Consider the following 23,945-nt stretch of genomic DNA (forward strand, 5'->3'; position numbering starts at 1 on the left):
TGGGCTTACATTTTTTTACACTTCCGTACCTGAGTAGTTTACTTGGGTGTGGCACTAGGTCACTTATCAAATTCTCTGACGACAGTAATAATGAATCCATAAGTGCTTTTGGTAGTCTATTGTGGTGGTCTTGGTTGATCTGACAAAAACAGAGCAACCTTCCTTGCATAACGATTCTCAGAACATTGAAACAATTATTGGCAGATTATGATTGGGAGCTGATAGTTTGATCAATGACCACCATGACCCAGTTAATAAACCTGCTCGGCCGCAGAAGTGTCAACAAATGTAAATTGCGCTATATAACTGATGCAGGTAACGAGATCAAACAGACCGGAAACAAAAGGTATTGATTTCAGCGATATGTGTCCATGTGTCCGAAGTTTGTTTGATTGGTGAACAGTCAACAGCTTACCAATGCAATTCAATTTCATTAATTCCTGCCTATACATAGGGGTAGGCCACTGGGAATCAGGTCTCTTGTCCGAAGTCATCTCCTAAATTGATCACAAAAATCCTTTAAAGGACCATTGACATTATTAGGGGCAAAATTACCCAGCTGTTGGCTGCCCAGTCACCTCCTATTCTACATAAGTAATTTCCATCAACAAATTGCTCAAAAAGGAAAAATTCAAAATCTGACTGAATTATCACGCTTTTCCGATGTTGACTCCGATTTGACCTGAGTTACCTCTCCATACGTCGATTCTTTCCATGTGGAACGATGCATTAGTAAGGCACTTCCTGGAGCCATGGATCTACCCTGTGACCCCTTGATGCTGATAAAGCATCAAACATGTTCAGAAAATTAGTTAACTGATGAACCAGAAGAAGAAAAAACACACTGCAATAAAAAGCCGCCCATTGCTTTAGTTCTTGAATAATGCCCCTCCCTCCCGCAAAACGACCTCCCCATAGGCCACGTACTAGGTCGTACTCTATTCAGAGGATATCTTATGCATTCAACACATTAGCTGCATTTCTCTGACACCAGTAACAAGAGAAATATCTCAAATTTCCGCCAAAGTTTGTAATTTCAGACTTTTGAGCAAATCATTTCCGTTGCGAACACCAGGCATTACCATGACAATTCTTGGACTGTTTCCCTCCCGTATAGAAATCAATACTGTCAATAATGTTGCTGATGACTTGAGTCTCTAAAGAGCAGTCGTCTCCCTGTCGGATGTGGGGAGAATATAAATCCTTCCAAGCAGAGGCCATGATGGAGCATTGCTCTGTCATGTCTGTTAGAAAAATCCCTTGTGGGATTGCCCTGAGGCTTGATATTTCATCTGACCAAGTCATTACAGCCTCAGTTTACATCACTTATTTGGTGCATGGGGTACTTGACTTGTTTTATGCTGGCGTCAAAATGCTTGTGCCTTCAGATAGACCAGTGTGTGAATGGTAATAGTTGCCTTGTTTGCTGATAGTTAGGCGTATCAACGTACATGATGTCGCAGGCTAATTCTTTCATTCTAAGTAAGATGATACATTCTCTCAATAGTTTGTGCATTCTCAATACTTTCTTACATCATGTACATTGTCAATAAGTTCTTACCTGCGGTCTCGTGGGTTTCCGGGAAAGACAACCACTCGTCTGATATTTCCAATTGAAAACATGCTGACTTCCCGGCAGTGAATGTCAATCCTAAAGTCTCCTCCTTTCACCGCCGACACAATAGGGCGGGAAATCTCTCAGACGCACACTCATAAACGGGTGGCGAATGAAATTGCTCGACACAAAGTAATTGAATGACGGCCTGAATTGATAGTACCAACCTCGGGATCAGGTTACCCTTCTTCTGTACAACATTCACAGTGCACTTGGGTCCGGTCAGCATCCCTGGAAGCGTTACTCACTGAACACCTGGTCTTTAATTACAACGGCTTTCAGTGCGTGTCTTGTGCGACAACCACGAGTGAGTGTAATGTTAGTGTTACACGACATGGACGCGTGGGAAAGGAAGGGAATGCAGGGAGACTACCGATAGAGTAACAGTCCTTCTGACGGCCGATCAGGGGGGAGTTTATCGGCGGTGAAGGATGGATATACGCACAACGACGGTGATCCTGAGCCTCCAGTTAATACAATGAATACTTAATGCATACGAATACAAACCCCTTTAAGATGCTTGACATTTGCAAATTTATTAGAATATACTATGGTATCATAAAGTTGCATAATTGGAGGCTGTTTTCTTGTGTCTATACTTCTATGAGAAAATAATTTGATAGAATAAGAAAAGGACAAATATTGATTGATACTTCCCAATTCAGACTCTGCATCTTCAGCTTTATTTCAATATCTAATTAAAAACAAGACATTCTCACCCTGGAGAATCAATTCTCCAGATTGCAGAGAATCTTATATAAATCTTGTGTATTCATGGCAGGACCTCCAACTTTCTGTGCATTAGAGGTGCCTGGATGAGACCTGGGAAAATGTCAGCATCACAAAATAACTGCCAAAATGTGCACTCGTTGATAAAGTTACCAAAATAACGTGTGTCGATCTGGTGACTAGGACATTTTGACATCATATGGGAAGGAGCCTCATGGCCTATTGGTTTACACTGCTGGCCACCACGCAATAGGGCCCAGGTTCGATCCCGGGGAGAACCCAGGATCGTATGTCTGGATGAACCGGCATGGCTTTCAAGGAACTAAAATTCCTGGCTCTTCACAGTCCTTCGAATGAGACTCAAAACCGAGGTTCCTTGTACCTGGTGTCTATGCCAGGGCAAGCTAAGACCCCACCAAGTGAGAAACATGAGTAGCTTGCGTGGGCTCTATCTCTCTCGCCAAAGTCGGACCACTAGGCCAATAAACCCAATTGGCGCCTAACCGTAGTGGCACGCAGGATACGCTCATCCCGCCTTGGAGGAGGATTACTCCTAGGAGAATGACCCCTCCAAGTGCAGAGCGAACATTGAAGAAGAAGAAGAAGAAGAAGACATCATATGCATTAAAGGGAACTTGTAGGAGCAATACAATGCCTTCAGTCAGTATCAAAGCAACTGATGCATCATCAGGTCATACGTGAGTTTCTGAATGGACCCTTATAGTAGGCCTTATTGTCCACATGTTCATCAGGCCGAGCCTAGCTTACTGATTTGCGCTGGACTTTGATTAACAGGAAATGAGAAGGTTCATTTTCACCACCCAAGAAAATGTAAAATGGAAACATGTGGTCTGATTCTATTTTTACTTGTCATTTAGTGATCACGCGTCCAACCTTGTATGCAGGGTAATGTGGCTTTCTCATTGGTCGAACGTTAATTTTGTTCACAGCCTTATAAGGCACTTGAGCGCAACGCAGTATTTCTCTGAAGGAGAAAAGCTTGATGGGTTATATCCGGTACGCGCGAGACTACCGCAAAGACTTATGGGTACGTACCGCCAGCTCCCCCGGTCTGTACATCTTGATTGTAGTATTAGCCACCCAGTTCCTTTGTAGTGCATGCACTAGTCAATGTATTGATAATTTGCAATTGACAAACCTGCAGTGCATCTTTCTCTAACTGTGATGCGATTCGTGCTACATGTACATGTGGAAGAATCTTATTACCAGATTAACAAAACATTATTTTATTGGAAGATTCCAACAACACAATCTTCTCTAACATTTTGAAAAGATTCCTCTGAGCTTCCTCCTTTTCCAAACCGGCAAGCTCGGCAAGTTGGAATGCCTGTTCTCGGTAATCTTGGGAAATGATTCTCCAGGGTGATTCTGTGAGATATTGTAACATCTATTCTCCCGAGTACAAAACACTTGATATGATATTTCCCAAGGCACAACGGATTTTGTTGAGCTGTAACATCCAAGCACGAAAAAAATGACAATCATATATCATGTATGACATGACATAAGTAGTTAGTTTTTACGAAACATCTTGTATTTTCTCCATCATTGTCCAATGCTTAGATTTCCAATTTCCCGATCATCTCTTCTTTGTTGGAGAAGTTCCGGAGCGTTTGCTCTCGGTTTTGAAGTGCATACCAGGCACGGATCCAGGGTTTGGAAAGGGGATGCTGAAGTGAGAAAAAAATGTCTAAATGTTATGGAATGTTTCGGGCTTCCATAGAACGGTTGTAACATTCTCTCTAGTATAAATGACGACCAACTATCCATTATATGGAGGACTTTCCTTTATTCAATTATGGTTGACATACTCGGCACTATGACTGCTGCAATCATGATTGCATGCAACAAAAATCTCTTGTTTGTGGTGGTCGTTGCAATCGGCGATTGCAGCAACATTCGCATCGCAATGATTTCCGGTTTTACCCGCAACAAGGGATCTTTTTGTCGCCCAAAACAGCAATTAAACAAAAATCCTACAAGATTCACCAGTTAAGTGTCTCTTGAGATTGCTTGCACACAAATCATTACTAATTAATTGGAATATCAGCTATTTCATTAGACTTTCAGCGTAAAGAAGCAAAAGATTCCTCCACCAATGATGCAATGCAGCAATTACCGGTTTTACCCGCAGACAAGGGACCTTTTTGTGGCACAGAGCAGTGATTATAATCCCAGGTCGGAGTAATTTAAAATGCTCATTTCCACTGCGCTTGAGAATTGCCTTTCCCAATCTGTGTGTGATTTCTATAAAAATCCAGAAACTGCGCAAAGTGTTTTCCTCATCTCGACATCGTTTAGAGGCAGGAGTTATTCTTTCTGTTGGAATCGAGATCCAATTAACAAAACAAACAAAATTCCGGCAAGATTCACCAGCTTAAGTGTCTCTTGAGATTGCTTGTGCGCGGATCATTACTAATTGATTAGTGAATCAGAATATCTGCAGCTTTTTCAGTGGACTTTCAGCGTAAAGAAGTACCAGATTTCTGCAGCAATGGTGGAATTTGGCTGGTTTTTAGTACCACAGGATTCTGGTTGGCAGGTTGCTACAACTGTGGTATTGAGTGCGCTGATCTAGATATCCTGACATTTTCTTTGCATTGGCATATCTACTTACTGGTGTTTAAATACCTGTGATCGAAGGCGCTTGTAAACAATTCCGCCGAAAACTAACAATGCCTCTAAGCTGCAAAACAAGATCTTTGCGATTGGGTTGTGGTGTTCTGCTTCAAGTTGTTCCAGAAAAGAAAATCTGTCTGGCAGTGAAAGAAAAATCATTAGCGAATAAGTAGGCTGAGTCATTAACTGTGTGACTGGAATAATGTAGCCGTTTGTCTAACAATTCGTAACAAATTTCCCAGAATTTTTGCTTGTTTTGTTTCCTTGAAAAACTGGAAGAGTAATTAACGGTTGAAAATAGGCCCCACCATTTTGGTTCGGGCTTTAATCGTAAAGCAATTAGAACTCCATCAAAATGAAGTGAATGCCAATTTAAAAGTTGGTAGGCTGTCTCTTGAAAACACGGAACAAACTCCCACCCTTGAAATCGACATATACTTCGTTTTGAAAGAGTTCTAATTGCTTTAGGATTTAATTTCTAGCTAAAATGGTGGTGCCTGTGGTCAACCCTGGGGCTGTGACCTCATCTTTGACATAGACAAAAGCAACAGGGTTCTTTCCTTTTGTCAGGAGTTGGAGCTGCCTGGTAATATATTACCTGGCAATGATTCCTTTGAAGAATACTTTTTGCAGGAAAAGGACTTCTTCTCAGTGTAATGAAGATCTATACGTAGTCTTGATGTTCCTCTGCAATATAGAATCTGTCGGGAACAGTTGCTTTGTTGTCTAAATACACATGAACTCTGGACTGAAATGAAACTATGTTGATGACGGATAGCATCATTCCCTCCATCTCTGCTTCGGTCAGGTCCAGCTTCTTTACAAGTTAATTACTTGGGGCTGATAACAGCCGCGGATACTGCGTCTGACTGTCTACCAAGCTGAATGATACCCTCTAATTGAATCCGGGCTGGATCAATGGGTTATTAGGGAAACATAGAAACACATGTGAATTGCCTCGCGTTTCATTAGCACGTGCTAATCAAACCACAAGAGAGGAAAACATAGCCAATAACTGAGTCTTGATGTCCAGGATGGCATTATATATATTTCACGTGGCCACTTTGTATTCATGAGACACACATGGTCATTTGCTCTGGAATAATGTGCAAACAAATAGACCTTTCTGGTGATGAGTTAACACATTGTTGCCGAAACAGGTCTTTCTGGTCCAACAACGATTATACATAAGAGGGCCCGGATCTTGATCAAGAGATTCTGCGCTTAGTTTTTGATATGACCGAGAAGTTAGTGCATTTCTCACATACATATACACTTTTTCAATTTCAGTGTGGTCATTTTTGGTACAGCAAGGATGGATAATCATCCAGCATCCAATCTGTCACAATTTTGTTAATAATCAAATCTCAACCGTTTTATTGACTTCATAACAGAAATAAAAATTCATATCAATTTGCTGGATCATAAGACTCAGCTTTCAAGACCAACAATCTTCTAACCAATAGTTAATGCACCATCTCGATGAGTTACTCATTGATTGCAATTACTTCAAAAAGATAAATTTTCATGACATTTTCGTGCAAAAATATGAGGTTGCCCCAAAAATAATGCTGATGAAAACAACTGAACATGCTGAATGACTATGTGTACTACCTTAGTTAGGGCCATAGCCCCCCAAAAATCCACAAATTGGAAAGTTGGCATGGATTTGCCTTTTCAAAACACAGAATTTGTTGTTTTCGAAATTAAATTTGTTGTTTTCGAGTAAAAAAAGGGGACTTTTGAGGTGTCTGTTTATTCACAGAATTCACAAAATCAAAAATAGAAATGGATTTTCAAAAAACCTGATTTTGGGGCCCTAATTTTATTAGTTTAAAATGTAAGAAATGTCTTACATTATGATGGTCAGAAAATATGAAATATGTTGTCTTAAGTTCTTGCTCCTTTTCCAAGTCAATCATTCATAGACATTTTAGGTAATTACTGTAACAAACAATATTAGACATGAAAATTCTTATGTATTGCTATCTATTTGCTCTCCTCATCATCAACCTGTTGGATTGGCAGCATCACTGAAGACGTCTCCATTGATGCTGGACCAATCAATCTTTCAACGTTCCGCTCCAGTGCGTCACTCACATGTAGAGGAACTCTATTACTCACATCGAATGATCTGACTGATTTTCCATAACATTGGATTTTCCACTTGGAGAACCGGCCATTAATTTCTATAGGTGTTATTAGGTGAACTTGTTTGGGGTGAAATGTTATTTGGTTAGGTGAAGGTACTAAAAGTATCACACCTGAGTTGCAAGTGGTGTCATGAACTGAATATACCACTATTTGCCATGTGCCATTTATTGATATGTGATGGTTTAGTAGAAGTGCCACTAAATTGACTAGGCTGTGATGAGCAACTTATATCAATCTGAATTAGATCATCAGAAGTGTTAAAGGGGGAACGGTCTGTCTAGGGACTCAAGGATTGCCCAAAAATGACTATCAGGTTCGGGATAGAGGATAATTTCATCAGGAATTCGGGATTGAGGTGCTGTTGACTAATGTGATTCGCTTAATACATGGCACCATGGAATCGGGATTTTCCCTTGAACAACCTTATCAGGATGACCGTATCGCTTCCCAAAATAGCCCTCGAAGGTTAGTTGAACCAAAGTTTTCTTACAAAAATTAATATTGTCAAGCGCATCTATAGCGGGATCTGGGATTTCATCAAAATTCGTATTGTGAGAAGGAATATGGCCACTTTATTACGGGATGTTGGAACAGGTAACCCATTCCCCCCTCGTTCGAAATGCTTTTTCTTTTATCACTAATTGCCTGTTCAATTTGTGTAAGAATGAGTCAGATGGTGACCCGTTCCTTGTTGTCATTGATGAGCAAAATTATAAAACCTTTGATAAGTCATGCTGGGTACCATGTGTACTTCTAAACGAGCTTTAAAATGTTAAAGAACGACCAGAAAAACCTGACAGTGTTGTCAATCACCGAGGTAATTAGCCTGGATAAATTGGTTTTCTGTTAACGACCACGGCTGATCGCTAAATCGGGAGCGGACTCCTCAACCAGAACTGATACACTTCATTTCAGAACCTTCCATCATCTCTAATCCAGCTTTCTCTTGCGATGCACGTCATAAAGTTCACTCTCTTAAACCAGGGGATCACAGTTGCAAATGGATATTTCGTCCATAAACCATGATCCTTTAATTACCGTGAGTTAGGTGAAAAGTTAAATAGCTTTTTGATGTGTTTTTGAGGTGTTTACTATCCATCCAGATTATCCAAGACTGGTTAATGTGACTGGCTAAGCCCAAAATCTCCAATCCCGTCACCAGTTTTTATAGAACAGAGCAAAATCAAGTTTGGGTAGAAGTTCAGTCACCACTTTTCTGGCTGTGGCACCCCCAAATGAACTATGAGAGTATTTAACTTCTAAAAAGCCTCTGGCTGACTGGTAGACGCAAGCTATTATCACCCCAGATGTCAGATCAAGTGTGCAAGCGCTTCCCTTAATTCAGAAAAATCGTTAAAATTGACCATGAAATTTTGAAAAATCGTTCTCGAGTGAAATCGACGTCTTTCTCCCGAGTCCTCAATCCACTGATGCTAGCCACCACTCTGCCACAGTCCATGATCACTGCAGTGGGCCTCGGCTTAACTTGCTGATCTCAGATAAAAAGCAGAACAAAAACAAAAAGATGCCGACGCCTTTCATCTCGTGGCTGTGGGCTTTTCTGATTGAGGAGTATGTCCCATTTCAGTTGACTGATTGCCCTATTGCGTGCAGCTCCAATGACATTGATGCTCTGTCCTCACCAGCCACGAAGACAGAAAAACCCTACGTCTTAGGCAATAATCAATCACATGAAATTCTTACCTTCTGATGTCATATTCAGACTTCACCGATTTTATAAATTACCATTTTCCTGTCAATGGTCTAGAGCGGTGCATGAGCGTGATTGATTTGCTTGTCACACCGCCATGAAAAACTCATTCCAGGTACTGTTTACTGAAGACATCCTGTCAATATTGTGCAGTGATTTATAGCTGGGGTATATTTGGAAAATCACTGTGTGAGTGTGCGTCAAGTCGGTTCTTGGTCTCGGTGGAATTGCAGGAAACCCATTGTAGTCAATAAAATACCAATAAGATGCCTTGATCTAGATGATATATATTTGCTTTAAGGTACTCTTGCTCTCTCAAACAGAATGGACAGGCCGTTAAGCGTTGTAGGAGGGTGATTTATTTGGAGACTGAAATGTTCAATGAACTGTATTTCTCTGTTAGAGAGAGGCACTTGACCACGTCAAAAGACACGATGTTTGTTTTTAACTCACCTCCAGAGAGGTGAACTTGGTACATATGTTCCCCTACAATGTATGTAATGACACCTTGGAGAACAAATTTTGGTCTGGTTCCATTCCTGATATTGCCACCAGGTGGCTAAAACCGGAAACACAAAAAGTACTTTGTTTCCCTAACTACCTCACCAATTTTTATTGTAGATACATGTAATGACGATACATGTCATGACGATACATGACATGTCACACATGTTTTTGATTTGACCTACTTTTAAATGTCACAGAGGTCAAATAGTGTAAATTAGTCGATGGTGGCACGTGTGGTAACAACTGGAGCTATTGACTGGAATTTGGTAAATATGAATACCTATGTTGTGAAACTTCGGTTTGTTCGATTCCCGGTTTGGCCACCAGGTGGTTTAAATGAAAAACAATAACATGTGTGTGAGGGAGGTGAGCACAATGGCCCTGACCATTTCATTTGTGTCAGATATCACGTGACTGAATTTTCATTTTGTCATGTTAGTGAAGTTACTAGCATTCATCACCTGCTGCACTCTTACGGAAGAATATCGGCTGTTGATGGTCTTTCGAAGTATCGACTAAATTATTGCTTTTAGACAGATTTATCTAAATACCTTGGATTTTATTGCACCCTCTTTCTCTGTCTTAAACATGCTGAAGGACAGTACTCATTTAAATCATGGCAACTTTTTGTGCATATTTTTAATCGCGCACTCCTCCTAAGCTTAGAAATAAGAAAGCAATTACCAGTAAGTTCTGGTGAGTGCCCATGCTGAAAAGATTGAGCATGTTAAGGTTGCGGGGTCAGGGATTATAACCACCATGATGTCACACTCCCAGTAAAGTCATCTTAGATTTGAGAAGGGACAACTTTCATTTCATTTCAACAAAAAAAATCAGAACCATATCCTGCTGCACTTTGTAGTACGACGCTGAAGTGACACTCTTGTGTCTAGGCTGGCTGGTCTTCAGCTTAACAATGCCTCTGGACACAGATTCCATGGGGTGTTCTAACTAATTGATGAGGTTACCAGCAGCCTTATGCCTCGGGAGCAACTTGACTGGAACCTTTCTATCAGATTTTGCAGAAATGTGTCCAGAGCATCACAGTTGCAAGGTGCTCCTTCAGGCAGAATTCTTCCTCCAGGATTTATATCACGACTAGAGTTTATTACCATTTCCCCTGGTACATTCTCTTCAATTGTGATGCTCAATTTGTCAAGAGCGTTTGATACACTATTTTGATTATTTTCAATTTTCTAAAGGTAAAAAGTAAAAGTAATGAAGACTGATTTGAGGTGTTTTTTTTTTATACAGTGGAACCTCCCTTAGCAGACACCTCTCTATTAGAGACACTCTTTTTAGTCCCAAATTGGTTCTTTCCATGCAATTTGACCTCTCTAATCAGGACACCTCTCTATTAAGGACAGCACTTGTCAGTCCCGAGGGTGTCCTTAATAGAGAGGTTCTACTGTACCACCATCAGAAAGATGGAGACGGCCGTTGTGTCCGCATCGAAGCAATTAAAACCTTTTAAGTTTTTTTGCAAACACAAATATGCACCCTATACATGCTTCCCGAAATTGGTGGCTTGCAATTGGAACTAACTTTTTCCCCCTTGTCCGTCATTAAAGGCATTCAAGTGTGTTGGTCAACCATGACTATCTCCTTTGTCCCTCCACCATAAGGCCTAGTTTCCCCTTATGACATCACTATTTCAGACACTCAGCGCCCCATTTCTGGAAAGGTGTATAGAGGTTTTTTAATTAAAATAAAAAACCCAAATGGTTTTTAAGATTGTTGCTGAAAAACTTTTTCGGGGCCCATTTTTGTGTCGGCTGAAAAACCATTATATAAAGGTTTTTTGGAAGCTTCAACAAATTTTAAATTTTTGATTTGTTTATGCAGCCTGGGGAGGTTAAGAAACTTTATTTCTAAGAGTGAACTTAGTTATACTGTACTATGTGGTGACGTCCAGTTCATTTCGTGCTCATCGATTCTCTTGGTTTCAACCCCCGGATATTCTACTTACAATTAGATGAATCATCAAAGGCTAGGTTCAAAGACAGTATCACATCACCTGATTAGAATTGATCTATCGCTTAATTGTGGTGTGTGTTTAGAATTTGGAACACTTGGCGCAGAGCACCTGAATGAAAGTGGCAGATTTGTCAAAGGTGGCCGCTAAAATGGGTTCTTTCTAAATAAAAAGAAATTGTCATTACGGAAACACCATCTACACCTGAAATTATCCATACCCCAAAGATAAAAGAGAGATCCACTTATCCGTATAATGTAAACCAGTAAATATTTGCAGCTATCATCATTCACAGTTTTCTGAAATTGCATCTTTGGCATACCAGTATAGTTTTTTAGTGTTTTGAGAACATTCTCATTGTAAATTCAATAAAATTTCATTTTGCAAAGTTTTTCTGCAAATTTCGCTGGTCGCGAAAAAATGCAGTATTAAACGTACATGATTATTTCATGGTTTGCAGCAAACGTATCCACTATGTTATAGGAGATTTGTCTTGAGATAATGTCGGGCGAGCACTTCAAGATGATTAAACTTTATTCCTGTGTTGGAGGCACTGCAGATGTACATCCAAATGTACACACAGTGTATGGAACGTTTGTCCACATTTTCTGATACATACCAGGACCACAGATTCCTCTGTACAGGAACACAGTAAACTTTAGTAATGCTGGGCCGGCATTTTCTCATGACACTTCTCCTCTAACAACAAGGTTTTCAGATTGGAGACAAATCAAATCACATAATTTAAAAGCCACTATCAGGAAGGCCTCTATTTCAAGACATTGACTTATTAATACCTATACTAGAAATATCAGTTTTTGCCAGCTTTTTACCCGAACATATGTAGGTTTCTTCCATTTGTGACCTTGGATTGGGTACACAATTCGCCTAATGCATTTCACCTAAAAAGTGACTTGACCCCAATTCTCCTAATGGATTGCACCAAAAACAAGTTTCAGGGGACTTAGATTTATGGGAGTTTCTTAATAGAAGACTGAAAAAAATCTAAAACTTTGTCTCTGGGCTGTAACAACAAAAATGCATTACTGTTGCAAACATATCCAGTGAAAAATCTGTGAAAGGAGTGTCTAGAATTTCTAGTAGCTTGAGTGTTGGTGATGTTTGATGGTGCTGTACCAAAAGGCTCTTTGATACTCTGCATGTGAGAGCTCTGGATGCAAGTATATATGGTTTTGAGTTGCATTTAAATTCATTTATAATACCTTCATTCATTTATAATACCTTCAATGTGACAAAACCTCGGTCTACCAGAGTGTCTTTGAGGGATGTCGGCCTTAAAGCTTATGAGTCTGCTCTCTGGAGTAGGGCCAGAGGCGAGCAATTGGGATTCTTTGCGATGTGTTTTTTGCATGTTTAGATCTTACTGAATATGGTGGTTACTACAAGTCCACAACTGAAAGCCAGGCCATGCTCTGGGCAGGCACCGGGCAGGGTAGATTTCCAGGGTAAGCTCCCAGGGAAGCAATCTGAAATCAGTACATAATATGTCTAGACAAACTTGTCCAAACACAACTCAATCATATGCATCTTGACAGGGTGCATAAAGATAAGTTGACAAAACTTTTCTGGGTGGCCGGTTGGAAGAATGCGTTCTTAAAACTTACATAAATTCACTTTGGATTGTCCAAACTTCACTTGATCTTATTCATCGATAGCACTGCTCGAATTCTCTACTCAATAAAACTTTCAGCAATCTCCATCAAGCTGATCTTGTCGAATTTGGATCCAAAAGCTTACTGGAAATCACTTGCAAAAACTTATTTTGCCAATCAGCGGACGGTGCATGCTTGACGTTTTGACATCATACTGCCTCATCGTACACACCGTTACGTCATGAAAGTTATGTATATGTAACTTTGAAATTAATCAACGCCACATTAGTGGATTCTACAAGAAAAATCAATTACTGTTATGGGGTGATGTTCAGCCTCAAAACATCTCTAATATTGGAAATAAAGAGCTCCCTTCGATTTATAGGATTCAGTTTGAGCCTCATGACCAGTCTGAGTGTCTCCGACTTCAATGAGAGACACGAATCGGCTTACTCCCTGCCTCGCTCGACTGAAACAATCATGGCTCTTATTGGTTTCCGTGGTGAAATTCAATGAAATTCATTCTCGAGATATCGATTCATTCGGTTAGTGTCGTGATTGCATTTCCTTCTGTCACCAGTCTTCAGCCAGGCAAACGATGCTGGTAGAATTTGACGAATGAATTGTCTGCAAATATTCTAGCGTTGACACAGTTATTGGGTTCATGACATCATGGGAATAGTGCAGTCGGACGTGGTTATAATGATTTTCAAGGGACATGTTTTTTCTTTTTTATACATGACATATCTGAGTTTTATTTTTCGAACAATCGGTATGGTATGATGGGGTGACATTGGCCTCAGTGCAGTGAAAATTGTACTGTATATTTTACACCCTATACAGCCTGAACAATAGAAGGTTAACCTTTTTTTCATCTGAATCGCTTTGGAAAAGAAAATGTTCTACAAAATCGCAAAACCAGGTGCAAATATTTTGTACTTACAGTATAATAATGATTGATCCATAACAAAGTGTACAATCAATTTAGTGGTACTGTTGCGATGGTGGTGGTGAATATTAGTATTTTTATTTTAATGTTGAAGGAACATCAAAAATAAGGAAGACAATTTTTTTTCTCGACTGATCTTCATTAATGTTCATGTTATCATTTCATGTCTCCCTCCCTCTGCTCGAGAAGTTTGAATGAAAAATACCCAGGAACAAATTATGGCTCATTGAGATGATTCCCCCTCCAGAATTTTTTTTCACTTCTGCTCTGACGATGCTGAACCCTAAAAATCGAGTTTGGTTGCAAAGCTCAGAACAACAAATAATACACTTCAAGGAAATCTGACCAGTATTTCGCCCACCAGCGCCCCAAAGGATGCTGACATACCGGTATTACAGTTTCGAATGGACAAGGTGGGTGAATGGGTGACAGAAAAACATAACAGGTGACAGATCTAATCAGAGGAGCTCAGTATTTGCAAACTGATGTTGAGAATCAGTTAAAAGACAATGTGAGAATGTTTATCTCGCCATACACTATTGGCCAATGAGATTTACCAGTGATTGCTTCAGCCTGCACCCAAAGGATACTGCAGCAGTGTAGTCAGACTTGTTTAAGCAGATCACAGAATGCAAAGATTCTGTCTATAATGGACAACCTTGGCGTTGACAAATGGTGTCCTTGGGTTGTCTCTTTGAATGGATATGCCAATTGTTGATGAAACTCATGCAGTGCTGTCATTAATCATGAAAAGATCTTGACAGCCTCTAGCATCAATCCTTGAAGGGGTGCTGTTGGCTGGAGGTGAGGGTGCAAATTGGTGGTCTAATAGGCATACTTATAGGGAACTGGGTCTAGTTTGAGCTAGTGATAATGATATCCCTCAAACAGGAATGAGTTGTGTATAATGATATACTGTTAGAAAGTGGATATGCCTATTGGCAACTTGGTAAGACCTTATTTAATCCACCGAGCTCCTACTTAAAGTCTCTCTGTTAACTTCATTTGTTGCATAATCTCTAAAAGTTTGTTTCGATTTCTCACACAAAAAATACAATTTTCTTGATTTTGCCTCATCCTTGAGATGCGCAACAAACTCATTTATTTTATACTACTGTACTTCTCAAGGGGCCTGACTAGCTTTTCTGTCCGGGCTGGGGGGTGCAAAATGATACTTTTCGAAATTTTTCAGCCAAAATCATGGTCCAAAACACATTTTTTGCTGACTCCTGGGGTGGGAGGGGGCATATGCCCCTGCAAGCTTCTACACCTGATTCTGATTCTGCAGGATTTGATTCTATTTTCTTTCTGTCAGTCCACAGCTCAGCAAAGGATGCCTGTCCCTCGCCCTCCTTGCTGCGAACACTGTGGATGTTCTCACGGATCGGTTACTGTAAGTACTGCCTTATTGTCAAAGTATTGAAAAGAAGATGAAGAAGAATTGTCCTGCTTCCAAGATAAGCGCCATGTTACTGCTCAATTTGGTGTGATCGAACTTCAAACAAAAAAGTATTTGTTGATGAGTATAAATAATGATGCGCAAAAATATGAGATGAAGCTATTTTAAAGTCGATGATTGTCAGCTGACAAACATGAAGTGACTGGAATAGCAAGATAAAATTGATGTTGTTCTGTAGATTTTTGATTCAGACGAGAAGATATGAAGAACTAACGACCTAATTCGACTGATGACGATGTTGCAGAGGGTTAAATCTATGAATTCCTTGTTATTTTCTTCCGTATCAATGCACATGATTGCTTGTGGTACTTTATGATATGACCAATGATGTGACGAAGTTACACTTTTCTCTAGAGGGTGTCACTACTCTTCAGCAGCAGTGTTTCAAAATATCCTTCAGTACTCTTATATTTAAGTCTTCTTTGCCCTTGGAGAGTCGCTGGAGCCGAATTAGATGTGCAATAAATCAATATCATTCATTAGTTTAAAGGGTATTGATGTAAACCAGTTGGAAGACTATATTGGGTTCAAAATGCTCCCAGCTGGTATTGTTCTACCGACAGAATGTCAGAGCACTGCAACCAGATCCAATTTTATCTATTTAATGAGGCTAGCCAAGAAACATCAGTAAGCAGAAATGGTTAGTTGAAATGGCTTCTGATCTCCCCCTGGCTAAAATGAACTTCCTTTGACATTTTACAAGAGGTTTCTACCAAGGAGAGAAAAATGTGGTTATCGCCTTGGAGGTCAACAGCTACAACAGACTGTGCTGAGAGGTTTCAGTGGATTACCTTTGGCAAATGTTTGGCTCTTTTGTTAAAAGCAGAAGTTCACTTGGGAAATTTGTAATTTTGGACAGCCATCAGAAGTTCCTGGTTATGCTCTTTCTTGATGAAGGGCAACAGTGAGACCAGTCAGAAGTCCTCGACAATTTCCATCAAGGGAAGCTTCCATTTCCTTTAACCAACTTGGAATAATTTTTTCGAATTCCTGCAACTCCAAATTCAATCTGCCAAGAAAAAGTATTTTAGTAATGACTCGCTACATGAATGTACACAACCAACAGCTAATATTCATGATAAACTGAAACTCTTTCAAATACCGTTTGTTAAATTGGCTCTTAAAGTAGTTTATGGCCGCCTGGATCAGAAAATCGTCCTCAAAAGAATTCTCACAAGGTGCTTTATCTGATAGAAGTCAATTTCCCTTTAGGATTATCATCAATCACTGCCACTTGCCTTATAAAAATGGCCACAGATCTTCGTTTAAACCATCGAGGCGGACCAAGCTTGATGCGTGCTTGTCAGCAGTCTTGCGTGTGATGGCATGTTGAATATGAAATATGAGTGACATTTATCAAAGGACTGAGAGGAAGTGTCGGTGTGTTCTCTCAAATTGCGTGATAGAGACGGCATATCGTTTTTCATTTGAATTAAATGATAAAGGTAAATGTGGAGGTGTTGATGTGAAAATGATTATTATTGATGTTGTTGTGTAAAAGAATTGATACTGTGACCAATGATTTATCAGGATACCTGTTGAGCCCTCCTTGAATTGCTTCAGTTATTTGAAAGGTTTTATGAAGAATCCTTGCAAATTTTACCTGAGGACAGATGAATTTTATTGACAACCTGTGGAATTCAGGGGCTAATGTTTGCTTTTCCTTCTACTTCTCGCTACTGTAGTTCTCAATCCAGCATCTTGCTCCACTATTGACCCGATCAGTAATCTTGGATTTCAAACATGTCCTTCTGCTTCTCACCACAGTTTTGTCCTCAATCCATCATCCTGCACCTCAATTGACCCAATCAGTAACCTGCAATCCCAAACATGTCCTTCTACTTCTCCCCACTGTTGTTGTCCTCAATCCATCATCCTGCACCTCCATTAACCCAATCAGTAACCTGCAATCCCAAACATGTCCTTCTGCTTCTCTCCACTGTTGTTGTCCTCAATCCATCATCCTGCTCCTCCATTGGCCCAATCAGTAACCTGCAATCCCAAACATGTCCTGCTTCTTCCCACTGTTGTTGTCCTCAATCCACCATCCTGCACCTCAATTGACCCAATCAGTAACCTTGGATCCCAAACATGTCCTTCTGCTTCTTCCCACTGTTGTTCGCCTCAATCCATCATCCTGCACCTCCATTAACCCAATCAGTAACCTGCAATCCCAAACATGTCCTTCTGCTTCTTCCCACTGTTGTTCTCCTCAATCCATCATCCTGCACCTCCATTAACCCAATCAGTAACCTGCAATCCCAAACATGTCCTTCTACTTCTTCCCACTGTTGTTGTCCTCAATCCATCATCCTGCACCTCAATTGACCCAATCAGTAACCTGCAATCCCAAACATGTCCTTCTGCTTCTTCCCACTGTTGTTCTCCTCAATCCATCATCCTGCACCTCCATTAACCCAATCAGTAACCTGCAATACCAAACATGTCCTTCTACTTCTCCCCACTGTTGTTGCCCTCAATCCATCATTCTGCTCCTCCATTGGCCCAATCAGTAACCTGCAATCCCAAACATGTCCTGCTTCTTCCCACTGTTGTTCTCCTCAATCCATCATCCTGCACCTCCATTAACCCAATCAGTAACCTGCAATCCCAAACATGTCCTGCTTCTTCCCACTGTTGTTCTCCTCAATCCATCATCCTGCACCTCCATTAACCCAATCAGTAACCTGCAATCCCAAACATGTCCTGCTTCTTCCCACTGTTGTTCTCCTCAATCCATCATCCTGCTCCTCCATTAACCCAATCAGTAACCTGCAATCCCAAACATGTCCTTCTGCTTCTCTCCACTGTTGTTGTCCTCAATCCATCATCCTGCACCTCCATTAACCCAATCAGTAACCTGCAATCCCAAACACGTCCTTCTACTTCTCCCCACTGTTGTTCTCCTCAATCCATCATCCTGCACCTCCATTAACCCAATCAGTAACCTGCAATCCCAAACATGTCCTTCTACTTCTCCCCACTGTTGTTCTCCTCAATCCATCATCCTGCACCTCCATTGACCCAATCAGTAACCTGCAATCCCAAACATGTCCTTCTGCTTCTTCCCACTGTTGTTCTCCTCAATCCATCATCCTGCACCTCCATTAACCCAATCAGTAACCTGCAATCCCAAACATGTCCTTCTACTTCTTCCCACTGTTGTTCTCCTCAATCCATCATCCTGCTCCTCCATTGGCCCAATCAGTAACCTGCAATCCCAAACATGTCCTTCTACTTCTTCCCACTGTTGTTCTCCTCAATCCATCATCCTGCACCTCCATTAACCCAATCAGTAACCTACAATCCCAAACATGTCCTTCTGCTTCTCCCCACTGTTGTTGTCCTCAATCCATCATCCTGCACCTCAATTGACCCAATCAGTAACCTACAATCCCAAACATGTCCTGCTTCTTCCCACTGTTGTTCTCCTCAATCCATCATCCTGCACCTCCATTAACCCAATCAGTAACCTGCAATCCCAAACATGTCCTTCTACTTCTCTCCACTGTTGTTGTCCTCAATCCATCATTCTGCTCCTCCATTGGCCCAATCAGTAACCCTTGATCCCAAACATGTCCTTCTGCTTCTCTCCACTGTTGTCCTCAATCCAGCATCCTGCTCCTCTGTTGTCCCAATCAGTGACATGCATCCCAAGCTTTATAAAAATCAAGTAATAAATCAATTGATCATATCAAAACTCATAGAACTTGCAGACATATTGGTGAGTTCAGTATAGGATGGGGACGGCACCTCAATGTTGTCATTTGAATGAGATCAACCGCCTTGGGGCTTCTGGTGATCATTTATTCCTCCAGTTGAAGACTACAGCTATTGGTTTCAAATAGCAATTACCAAAAGGGTAATAGAGGTCATCGGCGAAATATTGGTGGATTGTTCCAGAGACCACTCTGTAAACAGTTATTTCATTTGTCAATTAATGAGATGTTGTCTTTGTGGTTGTCATGAGTGTCATCAAGACAATGGAGTCATTTCAACTTATATGCTACCCTGGTCATTTTCTGAACTTGGACCAACCAGTGATCCACTACAATTTCCCCTTGTTATTCTTGTAATGGCTTTTGATAATGTCTGCTTATTCTGCCTTTCATACTGGCTTTCATATTCAATTTCATTGCCCTTAATAAGGAACATTTTTCAGAAGTTAGACCTTGCTTAATATAGTAAAACGGTAGCCAGTACCGTCTCAACTGCTTGGACTTGCACACTGCATATGTGACACGTCACAGCAAAAGGAGGCACATGTCGCACAGAAGATGAGCCTTAATGCACTCAGAGATTGGAAAAAATTGACAAACTCAGATTTTACAAAAGGCTGATGACAGTGAAATAAACAGCCAGTCCGTCTCAACCTCTCAAGCTTGAGCGACATGCACTTGGTTTTCTGTGACTGTCACACAAATTACAATAACAAATGTTTTCCTACCATATATGTTCAGTACGATTTCTGACTGGACCGGATCATCCATTTTACCTTATTTTCTCTCACCAAGCTTACTTTCCGATAAATGTTATGGGAAACTTCCAAATTTCTATTTATCATTGTGGCATCTCCAAGGAACGCACTGTACTCCTGCGTCCAGTACGATTTCCAATCAGTCCACTTCCTCCTTGGGGCATTTGCATTCATTTGTCATGAATACTGATTGATGATGACAAATTAACATGAGTGCGAGTGGGATCGCCATGTCGTTTGGTGGCATTTGGCATGAATTCCTCCTGATAACTAGATTACCAATCAACAGATCTCTTGTAGTGGTAGCCGGGCAAGAATCGATTCTTATGCCATGCCGGACAGTTGGTGGTCATTCTTGCCAGCTAGTTATTAGATTATATTGATAGTTACGTTTGGTCCTGGTTGTATTTATCAGGTTGCCGATGGGTTTGTCAATTGATCTAGTTTAAGACCAGCAATTACTTGTGGACAAAGAGTACAGTTTGATAAATGTTAGAATTCGGATACGTATCCAAATTCTAACCTTTTGCGAACTGAGTATACTTCTTTGGCAGTGTCTTCCATGATATTAGGCGGTAAGTTGTGACAATCAGCCACTGTAAAGAGTGAAGAAGTATCATGTAATCCTGAGAAGGAGATGTCGCAGAAGAGGATCAGCTTGCCAGAGTATCAGCAGTACTTTAGTAGCGTGTTGCTGTCACAACTTGCCTGCCTGCCTGAAGATCCAGATGTCAGAATCATAACCCATGACAAATAACATATCAAAAGTGATCAGGTCTCCTGATAGTGTACTGTTTCACCTATTCCTGTTTCGCCTACTTCCTGTTTTACCTACTTCCTGTTTTGCCTAGTTCCTTTTTCGCCTACTTCCTGTTTCACCTGTTTCACCTGTTTCACCTGTTTCACCTGTTTCACCTGTTTCACCTGTTTCACCTATTTCCTTTTTCACCTACTTCCTGTTTCGCCTATTTTTCTGTACCCCTATAATAGATAGACTCTCCGACGGGGAACCTTAGGGGATGCATGTCCATTTTTACGGGAAAGTGTGAGGAGACAATTGGAGGATGGTAGCCCCATCCCCATCTCCTGTAGGAAATGACACCTGCTCTAAGGAAATGACTAGATTATTGTGTCTCATTGTTATCTATATCTACATGTTACATTAAGTTGGAGAAATATTGCAGATTTTTTACAGGAACACATCGCAATGGAATAAAGCAAGCTGCCGACTCCTGCATTGTCAGGGGCGGATCCAGGTGCTGCAAAAAGAGGTGACATGCACTGCAATTCTCATCAAAATTCCTGGTGTGTTCCAAAATTTCATATTCGATTGAAAAATTCTCATGAATTAGGGAGAGGCAGTGTGTCTGGTGCGCCCCTCCTTGGAACCACGCCTTTTTGTTGTGATGCACATGTGATTTCTGTCTGCAGAGGCCTTCACAGTCTCAGCAGGTCTTTAATGCCATCATGGTTATATAGTGTCATAAAATGTGAATCATAGATTCATCTGAAAAGACTAAATATTATATTCTCCTTGCAACAAAGTAAAGCATTGGCTTACTCTTCAACAGGTGAGGACATGGTCCTTGGACAGTTTTGTTGCCTGATATCACTGATTTTCTCCTGAGCGTCAGCATTCTGGATCAAAATGTACCATCTCCTTTGGCAAAAACACTCGTCAAATCTATACAATATCAAGAGATATGAAAAAGTGCAATACATAACTGAGCACCAGATGACATTCAGGACAACTTTCCCATGATCATCAATAAATAAAGTACATTGACATTCCACACTACATCACAGGCAGATATCTTATGGTATCTACGGGGTCTCTCACTTCTCATTTCCTACGGCTATGATGCAATATCCTTGCATTGGACTAACTTTCATCATGGGCTATAATTCATTTGGACGCCCCTGTCAGCCCCACATGATCTCGTGTCAAGTACACGCTTCCAGTATACTTGTGGTTGCTTTCATCTGTCGGACAATTATGGTTGATTTAACATCATATCTTATTGATCTGATATAGATTTCTTGCACGAAAAGATAGTCTTATATCACCTGGAGCTGTGCACACCTGGCAGATTGACTGCTTCCGATAAAATCTCGTGCCACAAGTGATTCTATCGCAATTTGGATTAAGAGATTTTTTTGCTGAGCTAATAAAAAAAATCTCTTGTGCCTGTGGCTCAGTTGCAAAGACAAAAATGTAACTCAGGAACTTATTCTAAAATAACTTTTGTTTGTTTTCAAAATCATCATTTCAGGCATGAAAGAAGGAAAATGCCTAAGCCTTGTTGGAGTGAAAATGGTCAGGTAACTCAACCATGACCCTTTTTGGTAATGATAAGTGTAATTCAGTGATGTTAGGGGGTGTTTATGAAATTTATGTTAATGGTAGGAAGCTGAAGCAGTCAGTTCGCGTTGACCCATCCAGGTAGCTTTCTTGTGAATAGCACAGTTATGCGTTGTATGTTTACCATGAGATCCTCTCCATGTGGTGCTCAAGCAGGCTATTATTGGCAAGGCGATTATGTATGAGGAAGGGCTGATCTTCAAACCATACCCTCGATGTTGGAGCTGAAATGTAATCACTTATCACAGGTAATGGTACCATCTATGATAACTAATCACAACATCAAGCCTTGTTATCAGTCACTTAGCACAGGTAATGTTATCATCTGTGATAACTGATCACAACATCAAGCCTTGTTAGCAGTCACTTCCCATAGGTAATGGTACCATCTATGATAACTGATCACAACATCAAGCCTTGTTATCAGTCACTTATCACAGGTAATGGTACCATCTATGATAACTAATCACAACATCAAGCCTTGTTAGCAGTCACTTCCCACAGGTAATGGTACCATCTATGATAACTGATCATAACATCAAGCCTTGTTATCAGTCACTTATCACAGGTAATGGTACCATCTATGATAACTGATCACAACATCAAGCCTTGTTATCAGTCACTTATCACAGGTAATGGTACCATCTATGATAACTGATCACAACATCAAGCCTTGTTATCAGTCACTTATCACAGGTAATGGTACCATCTATGATAACTGATCACAACATCAAGCCTTGTTATCAGTCACTTATCACAGGTAATGGTACCATCTATGATAACTGATCACAACATCAAGCCTTGTTATCAGTCACTTATCACAGGTAATGGTACCCACCTGATTGCTGAATCACAACAGCAAGCCTTTTTAACATTCACAGTTTGCCAGCCCGTTGTTTCTGATCAGAAGTCAAATCTGCTATGAATAAATTCAGGCGCAATGTCATTGCAGACAACAATCAGGTCATTATTGGTATATCGGTGGACCCACCATGGAGGAAAAGCATTTGATAATGAATTGGTCTGGACAGAATGATCTAGGATGATGTCACCCAGAATTGACGTCCTCGGATTGCCGTCTCCATATGTGGTGATTATGGGATATAAAGCTGTGTTATGGTATATTTTATCTCTGTTACAAAGTCAACTGTGTCATGTCACAGTATGTTTTGCGAACAAGGCTTAATGTTATGATTCAACAATCATGGATGGTTCCAATTCCTGTGTGGAGTGACTTCTGTTGTTGTGTTGTGACTGCAGTTGTTGTGATTCAGCAGTCATAGATGGTACCATTATAATTACCTGTTGGAAGAGACTGGTAGTGGTAACAAGGCTTGTTGTTGTGATTGAGCAGTCGCAGATGGTACCATTTCTTGTAAGAAGTGACTGCTAACAACGCTGTTGTTGTGATTCAGCAATCATAGATGGTACCATAATCTGTGACATGCAACTGCTAACGTTTGTTGTTGTGATTGAGCTGTCATAGATGGTACCATTACCTGTGAGAAGTGACTGCTAACAAGGTTTGATGATGTGATCAGTTATCATAGATGGTACCATTACCCTGGGAAGTGACTAGTGCTAACAAGGGTTTCACCTCATAACAACTGTGCCTCATATAAGGTCTCTGCATAGGCAATACACTCTAAGTAATATTGGTCTTATTTAAAAACCCTAAAATAAGCTTTTCGCAGAGTGCACATAATCGTGCCACTCATTTCAGAAGAAAATTTTTTTAATGTGGTTCCTAGCTA

At 40.5% G+C, this 23,945-nt stretch overlaps 1 protein-coding gene across 2 annotated transcripts in view; it reads left to right on the plus strand.

The window, feature by feature from the left end:
- Positions 1-23,945, plus strand: part of LOC135484041 (uncharacterized) — a 132,150-nt gene that overhangs the window by 64,354 nt on the left and 43,851 nt on the right. The window contains exon 2 of one of the 2 annotated variants that reach the window (XM_064765104.1): positions 15,209-15,286. The exons of the other annotated variant lie outside the window; for it this stretch is intronic. Coding sequence (XP_064621174.1) covers positions 15,209-15,286 — 78 coding nt within the window. The remainder of the gene's footprint in view (positions 1-15,208; positions 15,287-23,945) is intronic. 2 annotated transcript variants of the gene reach the window in all.

This window comes from Lineus longissimus, chromosome 3 (genome assembly GCF_910592395.1).
Source record: "Lineus longissimus chromosome 3, tnLinLong1.2, whole genome shotgun sequence".
Classification (NCBI taxonomy): Eukaryota; Metazoa; Nemertea; class Pilidiophora; order Heteronemertea; family Lineidae; genus Lineus; species Lineus longissimus.